Source organism: Amblyraja radiata, chromosome 39 (assembly GCF_010909765.2).
Source record: "Amblyraja radiata isolate CabotCenter1 chromosome 39, sAmbRad1.1.pri, whole genome shotgun sequence".
In the NCBI taxonomy this organism is placed as follows: Eukaryota; Metazoa; Chordata; class Chondrichthyes; order Rajiformes; family Rajidae; genus Amblyraja; species Amblyraja radiata.
Genome location: NC_045994.1, coordinates 16,483,466 through 16,499,498, shown reverse-complemented (window position 1 = coordinate 16,499,498; position 16,033 = coordinate 16,483,466). Strand labels below are relative to the sequence as shown.

Below are 16,033 nucleotides of genomic sequence, written 5' to 3'. Positions count from 1 at the left end.
TCAAACCTATGTCCTTTGATTTTTGATTTCCCTGCTCTGGGTAAAAGCCTCTGTTCATTCACCCTGTCTATTCTCCTCATGATTTTGTACACCTCTATTAGATCGTCCCTCGACCTCCTGCACTTCAAGGAATAAAGTCCTTCCCAGTCCCTCCCTGCAGCTCGGGCCCAAATTCCTGCTGTGATCACAATGGGAGGTGCCTTCTAATGTTGAAATGCTTGATCCCTTCATCAAATCCCTCGTTGTCATTACCCATTTTGCTAGCCTGCACTAGTCGTGTCTTTTTAGTTTCTAGATTTTTCCCTCAATGAGAAACCTCCACCACCAATAGTTCAAAGCTTCATCAGAACCTAATCTTTCCTTCCTGACACAGCCAATATTTAATCCAATTTACCATTTTCACATCAAATCCCACAAGCTTTTACTCACCTCACCAGCTGGACATGTAAGAACTCATCAAAAGCTTTATAAAAATCCATGTGGACAACATGAAATATGCTTCCTTCCTTGTTGCTTGCTCACATAGGCAATCAAATTGGTGGCTGCTTTTGATTAATCTGCACCTCTCAGAAATTCTGGGAATTATTAATGACCAGTGTACATACTGCACGAGGAAGTCAAAGGACCCTTTGAACACAGTGATCAGAATTCAAAATGATGTGAGAGAGACATGAGGAGTCAAGAGCATGAATCATCATCGCTATAGCAGCTACATTCAAAGTACTGAGGATGCAGTACAAGTAGAGTCCGTGTTATACAACACAGAAACAGGCCCTTCAGCCCACCTTGTTCACACCAACTAGGTTGGCATATTAGGCGTGTCATTTGGCCCATAGCCTTTAAAAAGATAGACACAAAAAGCTGGAGTAACTGCAGGACAGGCAGCATCTGTGGAGAGAAGGAATGGGTGAAGTTTTGGGTCAAGACCCATCCTCCCTTAGAAACCCTTAATATCCAAGCAACTCTCAATGTCTTTTAAGAGTCATAATTGTATCCGCTTTTGTAGCTTCTTCTGGCAGATTATTTCAGATATGGACTAGCCTCCGAGTGGATAAAGTTGCCCTGAGGTCCTTCTTAAATCTCTCCCTACTCACCTTAAGGCTGTGCCCTCTAGTTTTAGAATCCTCTGTCTCGGTAAAAGACAGTGAGCATTCACTGTATCCATCCGGCAATGATCTTGTACAAACTAAGGTCACCCCTCAGCCTCCTACACTCCAAGGAAAAATGTCCCAGCCTATGCATCTGCTTCTAATAACACAAGCTCACAAAATATCTTGTTGAATCTCTTCTGCATTCATTCCATCTGAATGACATCCTTGCTATAGCTGGGCAACCAGAACCACACACTGAGTGGATGGATGGATCAGTGAGACCTCAGCACAAAAGTAGAATTTAGAAGCATAATACCAAACACACAATGTATTTATATATCCAGAGCCAACAAACCTGGTGTAAACTATTAGAACTAAATGGATGAAAACATGCATTAGAGTAGGATAGGAAAAGTGAGATGAAATTAACAAATTGCAGGAACGTGCTCACAAACATCACAAGGGCAGCTCGATGGTGCAGCAGGTAGAGCAGCTGCCTCAGCTCCAGAGACACAGATCCAATCCAAACTTGGCCGATGAATGTGTGGAATTTGCATGTTCTCCTTGTGACCGTGTGGGTTTCCTCAGGGTGCTCTGGTTTCATTCTAAATCCCAGGTTAATTGGCTACTGTAAATTTCCAAGTGTGTGGGTGAGGGGATAAAATCTGGGAGATGTTGGGGGAACAAAATTGGCTGGATAGGATGAGTCTTAAAAATAGGCGCTTGATGGTCAATGTATGCAATGGTGGACTGAAGGACCCGTTTCCATGCTGCATTTAATGTTTTGTTTATTGTCACATGTACAGTGAAAAGCATTTTGTTGCATGCTATCCAGTCAGCTGATTATAATCAAGATATCCACAGACCATACTCCGACTATGATTTTATGACAAAAAATGCTGCAACTCTAAAATTTGGTTGTGTTGGCATGAATGAGCAGAAGCAATACCCACTAGAAGAAGGACTTCAAGAAGCTGATCAACATGACTCTGTCCTTGACCATGCCAGGCTCCAGAGCAGGCTAGATCCCTTCTACATCTGCAGGATCATCAATCACAAATTCACCACCTCACATTCCACACCAGGGGACCTGCCATTCTTGTGACCTTCTTCAAAGCAAAGGGGAGTTATTTAGCTCTTGGCAGGAGGATAGAGATAGGGAGGGGAGAAAAGGATAGCGAGATTTTAAAACACAGATTAGATCTTTAAAATTAAGGACTTGCCTATCTGGGAGACCGTGTACTTCAGCAAGAACAGGGATGGTTGGAACTTGGTGTTAGTTGGGATAGTGGCAGTAGTTCAGCAAGACCTCAACTTGACAGGGTAGATGCATGGAGAGGAGCCAGCAGTGCTCTGGAAGAGCCAGGTCCTGATGTAACAAGGGTATGAATAAGAGTTTCAGCAACACACGAGGTGAGGCAGCTCAAAATCATGATCAGCCATGATCATATTGAATGGTGGTGCAGGCTCGTAGGGCCGAATGGCCTACTCCTGCACCTATTTTCTATGTTTCTAAGTCGAGCAAAATTACAAGGTGAAAGAAAGCTTCTTTATGATATTTTTACAGGATTCACGTTTCAACTTGGGTTGATGTTCACAAGCAAGGCTGCAAATGGTCTGTCACATGATGTAATTTTCCAGGAAGAGAAACATAGTTGAGACCGGCAGTTCTCGAAGACCTACATTACTTAACAACCTAGAATTCTGACAGAGTGGCTTGTTGGAGTGGAATGTATTCGAGGATGCCAAGGAATGTGGAAAGTGGAATGGTGTCCAACCATAATTGTCTTTGGCTACAAGGGTAGTGCCAGAGGAATGGAGGTTTACTAATGTTACAATGTCAAGGGAGAGGCAGATAATTAACATTGAGGAAACTTAAAGATTGTGAGCAATTTTGGGCCCCATATCCTAGCGTGTGCTGGCTCTGGAGAGGGACCAGGAGGTTTACAAGAATTATCCCAGGAATGAGTGGGTTAACATATGATGAGCGTTCGAAAGTACTGGGCCTGTACTCACTGGAGTTTAGAAGGATGAGGGGACACCTCATTGAAATTTACTGCATAGTGAAAGGCTTGGATGGAGTGGATGACGAGAGGATGTTTCCACTAGTGGGAGAGTCTAGGACCAGAGGTCATAGCCTCAGAAGTAAAGGACATTCCTTTAGGAATACGAGGAGGAATTTATTTTTGTTAGTGATGAATCTGTGGAATTCTTTGCCATTTTGGAGGCCAAGGGAATGGATATTTTTAAGGCAGAGACAGATTCTTGATTAGTACAGGTGTCAAATGTTATGGGGAGAAGGCAGGAGAATGGGGATAGGAGGGAGAGATAGATCAGCCAGGATTGAATGGTAGAGTAGATTCAATGGGCTGAATGGCCTAATTTTGCTCCCATCATTTATGACCTTGAGAGAAATAGTGCAAGGAAAAGAGAATTGGTATGGAGAGATGGGGGGGGGGGGTTTGGCAGGGAGCGCAAGGGCTAATAAGTGAAGCAAAGTGCTGGTTAGGTGGCATCTGAGGAAGGAATTGAACAGGCGATATTTCAGAGCAGGAAACTTCTTCAGAATCGTCATTTGTCCATTTCCTTGGCAGATGCTGTTGGACCTGCCAAGTTCCTCCAGAACTTTGCATTTTACTCAAGATTCCAGCATCTGCAGTCTCTTGTGCCTCCGCTAATAAAAGTCAGCTGGGATTTGTTGAGAGTAAATTATATTTAACTAATGTAATCAATTTCTTTGGATCTGTGTCTGGACTTCAAAAGGCATTTGACAAATTACCACATCATAAGATAACTTAATAAAATTAAAGGTAATGGGATTAAATTGACAGATGTCCACCTGGTGAAGGAATACAAAATGTGGAGTAGATGCAAGGTGTTATTCTTCACACAGCATCTTCTCCAGGGGTCAGTGTTATTATCTTATTATGTGGGTTTGTGTAACAAATCTGTACGATATTACCTTGTGAATGCAGTAACCAGTGATGATATTGCGACAGATTTCAGCTGTGCTAACACATTGGTGGAGGAGGCAAGGCGAAAAGCCCCTATTCCAAAAGGCAAGAGACTTGGAAAATCAAAATTAATAAAGTGAAATAAAGGCCAAAGCCAGGCATTAGTGACAGTAAAACCCTGATAATGCTTGCATATGCACATTTGGATGCAGAATTCCAACTCATCATTAACTTTCTCACTGAAGCACAAGACAACTGGCCTGACATTTACCGTCTACAAGAGTCCTTTGTTAAAGTGCCCCACTGCCCTCCGACAATAAAGATTCATGGCACCAACTTGGGTGTTTGATTTGCAAATATATATATATTTTTTTAACCCAGTGTTCTGGGAAAATAACAGCTCTGCTCTGCCAGTTTTGTGGCCAGAGGTTTGGGATAAGTGGGTCAGCCACAAGGCAGAAGGACGTGATGCATGGATGATTGAATCGGAATTGATTTTAGTTTAGTGACACAGCATAAAGCAAAGCCTTCAGCCTATCAATCCCTTGCCGACCCTTGATCACCTGTTCACACTAGTTCTATGTTATCCCACTTTGATCTCAGCTTTGCTATATTTCTTTACAATGTTGATTCTGATTTTAGTTTCGTTTCGAGATACGGCCCTTTGGCCCACATGAGTCCATGCTGACCACAAGTCATAGGAGCACACTTAGGCCATTTGAATCAACTCCGTCATTCTATCACAGATCTTTCTCTCAACCCCATTCTCCTGCCTTCACCCTGCAACCCTCGACAGCCTTACTAATCAAGAACTAATCTATGCCTTAAAAATACCCAATGACTTGTTCAGAGATCATACATTCACATTGGTTCCATGTTATCCCATTCTCTCATCCACTCCCTACACACTAGGGACGATTATTACGCATTGCCAATTAACCTACAAACCTGCAAGTCTTTCGGATGTGGGAGGAAACCAGAGCACCATGCAGCCATGCAAACTCCACATAGACAGCACCCAAGGTCAGGATCAAACCCAGCTGTGCCACCCCTAAGATTGTGATGTTCATCCTACACATCACAACATATTTTTCACTGGTTTCATAACTACACCCAGAATCAGAATGGACTGTTTGTCATCAAATCCTAATGTGATAAAAAAAACTCAATTCATAATTGCAAGTAGCAGCAAAGAAAGTTTTCATTTATTTAATATATAAAAGACTTCAGCACTGTAATTCAGAGTACAATGAATCACATCATAGAACATGCATTTCTATCAGTGTCCCTATCAAATTACAAAATTAAAATGTTTCATATTAAAAAGGCATCAAAATATAACAGTACCCCATGACTGCAAAAATGACCTCCCTTTAAAATAATAATTAAAAGAACTACCAATTCTTTACATAAAAAGTCATTGATAGAATCGTTCAATTGCCTGTATCGTCTGCTCTCCAAGTTCAGGCGAATTATTTCTATTTTGCTCAGGTGTGAATGGTCAAAACCTTGAAATTACAACTGTCCCTTTCAATCCTTCATTGTATTATTGAATTCTTTACCCAAAAGAATTTTTTACCATCATTTTTTTTCCTCCTTAATAACAATATGGCCTCAATGTGCCATTTCTCCCATCTGACCAGCCTTTGAAGTTCTCCCGAGCCAATTATGGAAACCCGTTTAGTTTTGTTAACTCATATCCCCATCTTTTATAAATACCAAGATGCAAAGGCCTCAAGACGTCACTTGTTCAAAAGAGATTTTTTTTTAATTTTTAATTTTTATTTTAAATAGCTGTTCACATCCACAAAACTGGCAACCAGGTTGGATTACTTAAACTCCCAAGTTCTGTTTCATGTAATGGCTACATTTTGTTTCACTTCATATTTCACCAAACATGGTCAGCACAGATCAGGTGGGCTGAAGGGCCTGCCGTACAATTCAAACAGTCTCCGACTGCTTTCAATGTCATTCATTGGCAGGTCAGTTCAGAGAACGCTGCTTTCTCACCTCCCACAGAATTGGAGTCTAAAACTGAGTAGTTATGCATAAGCTGCAAGTGCAAATTTTACCCACTTTAATTACCCACTGAACAAAAAGGTTTCCATCAGGGCTGGATTTCATTATTAAATACCTATTGCAGATACGGCTTTTCAATTTTGACACAGACTGCAACGTGTCAACCAATAATTTATTGTGTTCAGAGTGCAACTGAAATGACGTGCTCCACTCCTTGCTCATTTTATTGCGCTATAATCAACATCTAATTTGATGATTTATTTTAAACTCACCATCAGTGCCTCCCTGGATCCTCTTGCCTTTTCAAAACATTTCAATTCCTTGCAAGGCATCAATTATTCTTATGTCCTTCCTTCTATTGATAATTTGATAAACAAAAGACCAAGTCATCAGTAATAAAGCTGAACACAGATTTAATCTTGTGCATTTATGGTTGGTTGAACTTTTTTTTAAAAACATGATTTTGTTTTATTCAACTTAACTTCCTTTTTACCTTTCCATCGTGTCTGTTTAGCAGCATTTTAGTCACTCAGATTGGCTTTTCGTTATAAATGGAAGGAGGAACAGAATACAGGACTGGCAGAATCCACAAAGAATATTTCCAAATTGCAGTATTACATAATTGAAAGTTTACAGATTCTAATTTTTAGGAAAATTCTATTTTTGCTTAAAGGTCTTGAAATGCTTTTATTTTATTTCAATGCAATCAAGTCCTAACTCGATATACTGGACGCCTTCCACCCTCCAAAGTGGAATAAGTAAATTGAAGTACTTAAGGTTGTACATTCCTACACAATGCTGTACCTACTCGACTTAGTTATAACTATCCAAAGGCTGAACAGGGTTATTGCCTACATTGTCAATGGGAGAAACAACACACTGGAGCCAATGTATTAACATTGTCAATGATTAACATCTTTAGTTGCTCCCCTGCAGAAACATTCCTGTACCTGGCAGTATTTCAATTGCTATATAGTCCAAAATGTTCTTAGCCCAGAGAGAAGAATTGGGAACATAACTACTGCATACTTTCCATAATTTGGATGCAAATATTAAACACCACGAGTCGCTGGAATCCCAGTGTCACAGGTTATGCATCAATCGGCAGAATACCTGCAAAACACAGTGAACATCTAACACTTCCTTCCTTCTGATACAACCTGCACTACTACCCCACAACTGATTGCCTCAAGTTTGGCTTTTTTTTTTTTTTAAATGGAGATGCTATACCTAGTATGAAAAAAAAAAGTTTGGTATATCTTTTAGCACATCAACATTCAAATGGTAAAAGGTTTTTTTTGTTTAGTTAACCTTATACCAAAGTACCACAGAAATATACTTAATGCAAATCTAAAATTAAACTCAAAAGTAAACGTATTTAAATGTGCAATGCATTAGTGCAGTCTAAACACCTTGTTATTAAAACTAAGCCTTCTGTTTAAAGGAATAACCAGGGGCAGGAGAGTTTCAGATGGGCAACATGTGGCAATCCAACATATTCATCTTTTAATAAATTATTATTCATTCAAGCGATGAAAAACTGTTGGGTTATGGCAGTAAACCAGTCAACTTGCTGCACCACAGGGCACAGGCTCACCACAGCCAATTCTAGGCAGGCCTTATGCCCAGAACTCTATAGGAAGCGACATGCACACTGCAAGGAGGAAGATCAGTGATACCTTTAGTTAAAGTAGCCTGAGAAACTCTTGCACATCCCAAAAAATACACAACAGCAATGGAAGAGGTCTGGCCAAAAGATCCAATTCCCACTCTAAATGTACTGAGGGGTTAGAGAAAGCTCCCACCCCCTAGCCACCATTACAAAATTTAAAACAAAAAATGGAGTGAGTTTGCTTTAAATGGCAAAACAAACCTCCAATGACAAAGGTTTGAAAATTATCAACGCATTATATTGCTACCACATTTTTTTTTAAATGCCACCATGAAATCTGGACTATTTGCAGGCCATCCAATTGTGAAATCCTGCACAAATCACAAACTGTGTCTATAGACTGCATGTTTCACCTGATTTACTTGGGGCGCCTTATGGATCATGTTGCAAGCCCAGAATTAATGCTTAACAGTCAGCAGTCATAGATTGCACCATCTGTTCAACTTGAGTACCAGTAACATTGGCACATTTACGCTATATCACTGTTCTTTTCCTCTGGTTCTTTTGTAGAACATTGTTTCGGCTGCATGTTTTGAGCCTGTTTGAAGACTTGCGAGTTGCAGGATGACTGGGGTTCACAACACCCTTGGGCACCACCATCCATCAGCCCCACTTCCTCATGGTAAGGGTCCTCGTCCATTTGGCAGACACACACCTCGATGCCAGAGTCTCCAGTGATCCGTCTCTGCCGCGAGGAGTTATCTTCTTTCATTTCCCCTTCATCACACAAATGGGAATCCATCTCCAAGGTCTTAAAATCAGCAGATTCCTCATTTTGAATGATATCCCCGTTTTCCCGCTCACTGGAAGAGCTGTCGTCAGAAGCATCATGCTCCTCTTCCTGTTGGCAAGCAGATGAGCTGGACTCCACTTCCTGCATTGTTGGTTCATCCTCTTGCACTGGTGCTGCAGACTCCGGCAGCACAGGCAGACTCTCCACAACTGCATTTTCTTGGCTCGAGGTTTGTGCGTTTTGCTGTTGTAATTCAGTGTAGGGGGGAGGGGGTGTTGGAGGGTGGCCTGCCACCTCTTCGTAGTCTGGAAGCTTACAGTTTGCCCAGAACCCTAAATGGGGGAAAACAAAGAATTAACCAGTGAAATGCCACTGTTGCCACATGTCTTGTCATTTTAATTAAGTATGGGATGTGTTAAATATATATTTGGGGTAACACAGTGGAGGCAGCAGAGTGGCGCAGCAGTAGAGCTGCTGCCTTACTGCGCCAGAGATCCGGGTTCAATACCCAGCTATGGGTGCTGTCTGTATGGAGTTTACACGTTCTCCCCGTGACCATGTGCGTTTTCTCCGTGTGCTTCGGCTTCCTCCCACATTCCAAAGACGTGCAGATTTGTAGGTAAATTAGCTTCTGCAAATTGTTCCTAGTGTGCAGGACAAGACACCAGCGTATGGATGATCATTGGTCGGCATAGACTTGGTGGGCCGCAGGGCATGTTTCCATGCTGTGTGTCTAAATTAAACTATTGCAGTAATGACCATAATTGTACTCAAAGTTAAGTATTGGAGAACAAAGGATCATTTCAGTACCTACCAGTAGCAGGTGCAGCACAACAGCAGCAAGAAAAAAAACCACCAATTCTTTCAGCTCTCCATTCAGAAACAAACAGCAATTTCCACAAGTCCGCACCTTTCTCTTTAGTCTTAAAGTGATGCCAAAAACATGACTACACTTTTTGTTACAGACCTGCTGTTTTGGACACTGCCAACAGATCCCACTCTGCTATTTAATAAGATAATTAACTAGTCAGTCTCTCTCAGCTCCAACTGATTGGAGGTAGAGAATTCTCAAACCACTGTAGAAATTCTCCGCGTCACTAATGTTAATGGATGACCCGTTATTTTGAGCTAATATCCCCCAGTTGTAAATTTCCCCACGAGGGGATATAATCAATCAGATATTTTATCAAACCCACTCAACCTTTGTTTCAGATTGCCAGCAACAGTGGTCGTTTGCTTTGATTACTTCCTTTCAGTTATATCACCTCATTCTTACAAACACCTCATAAGACTACTCCTTTACCCGAGGAATCTACCCACTGATCTTTCTAACAATGACCTCCAATGTTGCTCCTTCACAAAGAATTTAAAGGAATATAAAAGTACTCTTACTCCAGGTGTGATCTGACCAATACCCTTTGTAATTATAGCAGGTCATTTTTACATTGATAACCTATGCACTCCAGCATATTCTATTTTATCAATATAATGTTTTTAATTGATTTAGCACTTACATTGTTGCATAATAATGTGTCTCTGCAATGGTTTAATAAAAGTAGTATGCTCACTTAAATCCAGTGGTTGTGTTGTGTATGTGCTGGCACCCTGGTAGGCCATCAAACTGATCTCCCTCTGTCGCTGCTCCTGTTGTAGTCGGAGTTTAACCCGCCGGTGGCGATAAGCACAGCAACAGCTAAGCATGATGATTATAGTCCAGACCAACCAGAACCCTGCAAGAAATTAAATAAAAGGTGGCAGCATTTAGAGTTGCATTTTAATTGCACAAGCTAGTGTGTGAATCATTTAAGTCAGTTCTGCAAAGACCAAGTTCTGACTTGTACAGCTGGAACTTTTAACTCCAATGGTGCAACACATACCATGATATACATATACAGCATGTTCACAGGGCAAATCACAATTTGTCTTCAATAATGTTTGGAAAGCCACTTGAGACTGGCGGATACAGGTGTTCAAATATAGTACGTTTGACCAGTTTACCAAAGAGGCCAAATTAAAAGGCAAAATGATGGATAGAGGGTTTTGCCCAAGGTAGGTTGAAGATATCAGGTTCTCCCTTGTGGCTTTAGTGCAAATTCTGGGTTAATGTTCAATTGCAGCACTGTTTATTAGAGATGTCACCTCTCCATGGAGAGGTGGAGGAAGCAGTGAAAGGGTATGTGTCCTGGTACAGACAAATGTCATAGATTCTGTAACAGTGCCTTGGCCAAGGGTTTCGATAAATTAAAATCACCAAAATTTATAAAACCTAAAAATATTACTTATTTATGTTATGCCATGGGACTGTGAAAGATCCATCTAAAAATGGAATAAATATGTCTTGATTTAGTACATCATCTCAAAGATGGCACCTCCAATAATGCATGGGTCCCTCAGTATTACTTAAAGTCAGTCCAGATAAAAAACACAAAGTACTCCGATATAGACATGCCCAGCTACTCCATTTGATCCAGGACATGGCACTGCCTCTCGTTATAAAGGTTGTCTCAGAGGCATATGGCAGGGATACAAAATGTAGAAAGCATTCCATTGGATGCATGGAGTGAAGGAACTGAAACACTGTGCAGGGGTAGACAAAGGTGCTGGAGAAACTCAGCGGGTGCAGCAGCATCTAAGGAGCGAAGGAAATGGGCAACGTTTCGGCCCGAAACGTTGCCCATTTCATTCGCTCCTTAGATGCTGCTGCGCCCGCTGAGTTTCTCCAGCACCTTTGTCTACCTTCGATTTTCCAGCATCTGCAGTTCCTTCTTAAACGCTGTGCAGGGGTAGCAATAACTCACTTAAGTGACCTGTGCAACAACTACTGACTGAAGTATTGTATGCCTTGCCCTGAAATGGGGCTAACGTTCTGCGATCTTCCCTAACTTTGCTCATCCGAGAAATATTAAGCAGGCAATGTTAGAACAGGATTCTGTTGCTCATCTTACAAACTTACACCACAGTTCGTAGTAGTAGGTGCAACATTCTGTCTCGCCACAGCAGTACCCCGTTTCACACCAGTAAGGCTCGTTGTTCACTGCGAAGCAGAGCTCTTTGGCCTAAAGAATAAAAACAGTTCACAATACACATCGACATATATCCAACACACAAAACCTGGAAAAAAGTCAAATAATTAAAAGAATTGACCAAAACCAAATGAATATTTTATAATGCAACAAGGAAGATGCAAATGTCACTAAGTCTTGGATGGAATTCTGGGAATTGTAGGTTGGATAGAAGCTTTTGACAACTTTATACATCATTTTATTGACCAAAGTCACAATGTATTTGATCCTTTGGAAGAACCATTTCAACATTACAAATCTGGATGTTCTTGTGGTTGCAAAAGTTAGAAGAATGCATTTATATCTCTCAGCATTCAGGACCACTGTTCTCCTTTTTACCAGCAATGTAACACTTCCATTCTCTTCTCTCAATGACTTTCCCTCCAAGAGTACCCATTACACGTCGATCTTCATTGTTTTTCAGGAGCTCCCTTGACCCGGATGCTTCACTATTCTCATTCTTCCAAATCAGACAGCCATTTCTGATCACTCAGAGTCATAAGACTTTAGAACACTCAGTCACAAAATCAAGTAAGAAAGAGTACAGGAGAGATTGATAATCTGATTGTTTTCTTACTATTCAATCATTTCCCTCTAAACACCAGCAAGACTAAAGCCCCTGTCCCACTGAGGAAACCTGAACGGAAACCTCTGGTCAAATCCACCCAAGTAGTTTCCACTTTAATGTATTCAGAAAAGAGTCTAAAGAAGGGTCTTCAAAGAAGCCTGAAATGATGGCAGACTTGAAAAAGAAGGTAGACACAAAATGCTGGAGTAACTCAGCGGGACATGCAACATCCCTGGAGAGAAGGAATGAGTGACGTTTCGGGTCGAGACACTTCTAAACATCCGTAAGATCAGAGCAGTAATTTTATCCCTGGGCTCGGCTGATATTTACTCGGCATCACAACCGTGATTAAATTACTTCAACAAGTTCATCAAACACTGCTCTATATATAGCTTAAGTGATCCTGTACAAGATGGCTGCCCAGTGGTACACCACACCACTCCTCAGATTTCAATTCAGAAGGAAAATACATTTATGTCAAGTACTCTCAATCATATGCTAGGTCCTCCTAATCTACAGGTAACAATAACCATAACAAACAAGCATTTATAGGTTGTTTAACGAAGAAACAGCCAATCAGTCCCTTGGTTCCATGGGGTTGCACTGTCGCAGGTGGGGCAAGAGGTGGTTGTAAGATTTGTTCCACTAGTTATGTTCGGCTTCTGTGCATTCAGAGCAAATTATTTTGAGGCTCTCAACACCTTCTTGAATGCTCTTCTATTTAAAGCAGTATTGGGATGGGTATATCCACTGATCAGTAGCAATGAGACTTTCGGCAAGGCGACTTGGAAAATATTTACACGTCATTTGCTGCATCCACCTGGTCATTTCTTCCTGTGTCATAGCTCAGAATAAAATGTCTATTTCAGGAGTCTGCTATCAGGCATGCAAATAGTTGGCCTGCCCATTAGAGATAATCAAGTATAATTAAGGAGAAACAGTACACTGACAGCATTAAAAGAAAACACACGCTTCAAGTAGAGTAGCTTGAAAACAATTCTGAATAGGAATGCTAGATTGGTGCCAAGTTGAAACAGAGATCCAATGCAATGTTCTCACTTTTCCTGTCTTAGATCTCAGAGACATACATAATGGCAGGAGCAAACTATTTATCCATCAAGATTGCTCCACGGGTCAACAGGAACTTCACCAGTAACTCAACTTCCATATCTGTCAATTTCCTTCAGGCCCCAACTCAATTCCATTGTGGATCAGGCAAGAAAAGAGAACCTGCAAACATTTGGTTAAATAAAAAAAAACATTAAAAAAAAGTTGAGAACATTCCCTTTATCATCATCTGTCTTTAATAATTGCCATCTTATCCTCTAATTATGATCTGTAATTCAAGAGTCTGCACCTGAGAAAAAACAACACAGCATCTGCCCCATCAGCTTCTTCTGTATTCCTAATTTCTATTGATCTACCATCCCTGTTCTTTTAAATGACAACACCCTAATTTTGCCAATTCCCTCCGAATCCCTTCTCCCCTCAAAAACACACCTTAAAAATGACACTAATTTTCTGCACTGTTTATTACACGGTTCCAAATCTAATTTTGTTGGGTTATTCTCCTTCCAATTCCTTATGATGTTCCGCTATATTTAAAAAACAACAGTGTGTGGAAAAATTCTTAAGACCCATTAGCCTGCCATATACTTTTAAAGTGCATTTGTTCCATTGATTTTCAAAATTTAGGCATTGGTGACAAGGCCAGTATTTATTGTCCAACTCAACTTGCCCTTGAGTGCACTTGGCAGCTGCATTCTTGAACCACTGCCATCCCACAGTGAAGCCACTCCCACAGTGCCACTGGCTAGGTAGGTTCTGGATTCAGACCCAGCCGTAATGGAAGTAGCAGAAATTCCTCCAAGCCAGAATGGTGTATAAATTGTGGGGGAAGCCGCAGGCTGTGACCATCCCTTGCACCCGCTAGTCCTCATCCTATTTGATACTAGAATAGCCTTCTTGGTACTCGTCACTATTAAACCTTTTCTCCTTTATGAAAGTACATTTCAAGTCACAATTTCGAAATAAACAATTAGGAAATTGTGAAATGTCAGAGACCAGAGGGCATAGTTTTTAGGTAAAAGGGGGCAAGTTTAAACAGATGCGAGCAAAGGACAAGTTTTTTGTTTACGAATGATGTGCTCCTGAAATATGCTGCCAGGAGTAGTGATGGAACCAGATACAATGTGGGCATTTAAGAGACTTTTAGGAGGGATAAGGAGGAGCTACATGCAGGGGCGATTACACGCATCCTTCAAAAATGCCACCTGACCTACTGAGTTACCCAGCATTTTGTTTTGTTTTTTAATATAAACCGGCATCTGCTGCTCCTTGTGTCAGAGAAGAAATTTGTTTAACTTGGCATCATGCAGTAACATAATGAAAGTTTAGTAAATACAGGCTTGCATAATAAAAGTCACCCGTCCATGTTCTCCAGAGATACTGACTGATCCATTGAGCTAATACAGCAGTTTGGCTCCTTTTAACTTGCCATAGCAAAGGACCTGCCGTGTCCTGCTGAGGCATATGGACACAGTGCTTGATATAGTGGATAAATATATTTTCCTTCGAAATACCAAGTTTTGGCATAAATAGTGGAACAAATCTTACAACCACCCCCTGCCCCACCTGTGACAGTGCAACATTTCTGGATAGAAGGAATGAGTGACATTTCTTCAGACCACACCTATTCCTTCGCTGCTGAGATGCTGCCTGCCCTGCTGAGTTTATTTAGTCTATCATCGGTGTAAACCAGCAACTGCAGTTCCCTCCTACACATAGAAACAAGATACTGCTCACTGTAAAGAAACAGCACCATTTGCAGATGCCATAACTTTGACACCCAATGGCTGCTGCCCCCACAGGGATTGAGCATCTCAAGAGAGTCAAGAGTGTTTTATTGTCATATGTCCAAGATAGAACAATGAAATTCTTACTTGCAGCAGCACAACAGAATATGGAAATGTAGTACAGTAAACAAGAACAAAGTGCATATACACACACACACATATACACACGCACACATGTATGTACACACATACATATACACAAACCTGCACATAATAGCCCAGCTGTTGGCGGTTGTGCAGTAGCGAGCAGAACATACATATACACACACACATATACACACACAATACAATCCAATACAATATACACGCACATACATATACACACATACATATACACACATACATATACACGCACATACATATACACGCATACATACACGCACATACATACACGCACATACATACACGCACATACATACACGCACATACATATACACGCACATACATACACACATACATACATATATACACGCACATACATACACACATACATACATATATACACGCACATACATATACACACATACATACATATATACACACATACATATACACACATACATACATATATACACACATACATATACACATACACATACACACATATACATATATACACACATACATATACATACATACATATACACACACACATATACATATACACACATACAAATATACACACACATATACATACATACACTCATCTCGCTTCCAGGCCTCGGGACAAGCTTTAGTTGGGAATTTCCAAGCACCCTGGGCCAGTGAGGAGCCGGGGCTCCGGGTAGAGCTCCCTCCCCGCCTCTCCCATTCACTGCCGCCCCCGCGGCCTAGCCCGCCTGCTGAAGCCTCCCGTAGGCCTCGCGTCCGGTCCCGGGCCGCCGTACCTCAGCCTGCAGCTCCATCCGCGATGGGCCGACTGGAAAAGCCGGGGAGATGAAGAGGAGGAAGCCGACTATCATCTTCTCCATGTCACCGGCGCTCGGCCGCCCTCCGCGCTCATTTATTGCCCGTTGCCCGTCGCGCCTCCGCCGCCCTAACCGCCATCACCCCCCAGCTCCCGCCCCCCGCCCGCTCCT

The 16,033-nt window shown here is 41.5% G+C and overlaps 2 protein-coding genes across 3 annotated transcripts in view; one reads left to right on the top strand and one right to left on the bottom strand.

The window, feature by feature from the left end:
• polr3d (RNA polymerase III subunit D) overlaps positions 1-7,312 on the top strand; it is a 27,177-nt gene extending 19,865 nt beyond the window's left edge. Inside the window, exon 9 of the mRNA XM_033013665.1 lies at positions 6,544-7,312. Coding sequence (XP_032869556.1) covers positions 6,544-6,615 — 72 coding nt within the window. The 3' untranslated portion in view covers positions 6,616-7,312. The remainder of the gene's footprint in view (positions 1-6,543) is intronic.
• Positions 5,229-16,033, bottom strand: LOC116967226 (WW domain-binding protein 1-like). 2 transcript variants are annotated; one of them, XM_033013674.1, is made up of 4 exons: positions 15,842-16,033; positions 11,423-11,525; positions 10,038-10,199; positions 5,229-8,801 (listed from the first exon to the last, which is right to left on the bottom strand). In XM_033013674.1, the coding sequence occupies exons 1-4, from the start codon at positions 15,923-15,925 to the stop codon at positions 8,206-8,208; spliced, it is 945 nt and encodes a 314-aa protein (XP_032869565.1). In that variant the 5' UTR covers positions 15,926-16,033; the 3' UTR covers positions 5,229-8,205. The 2 variants fall into 2 exon arrangements, with proteins under 2 accessions (XP_032869565.1, XP_032869566.1); XM_033013675.1 differs by having other exon boundaries at positions 15,656-16,020.

Excerpts from the sequence above, each read along its gene's own strand:
- LOC116967226 (XM_033013674.1), bottom strand. The coding sequence starts at position 15,925 with ATGGAGAAGATGATAGTCGGCTTCCTCCTCTTCATCTCCCCGGCTTTT. Across the intron at positions 10,200-11,422 it reads CTACTACTACGAACTGTGGT|GGTTCTGGTTGGTCTGGACT; the intron begins GTAAGTTTGTAA and ends AATTTCTTGCAG. Across the intron at positions 8,802-10,037 it reads AACACAACCACTGGATTTAA|GGTTCTGGGCAAACTGTAAG; the intron begins GTGAGCATACTA and ends TCCCCCATTTAG.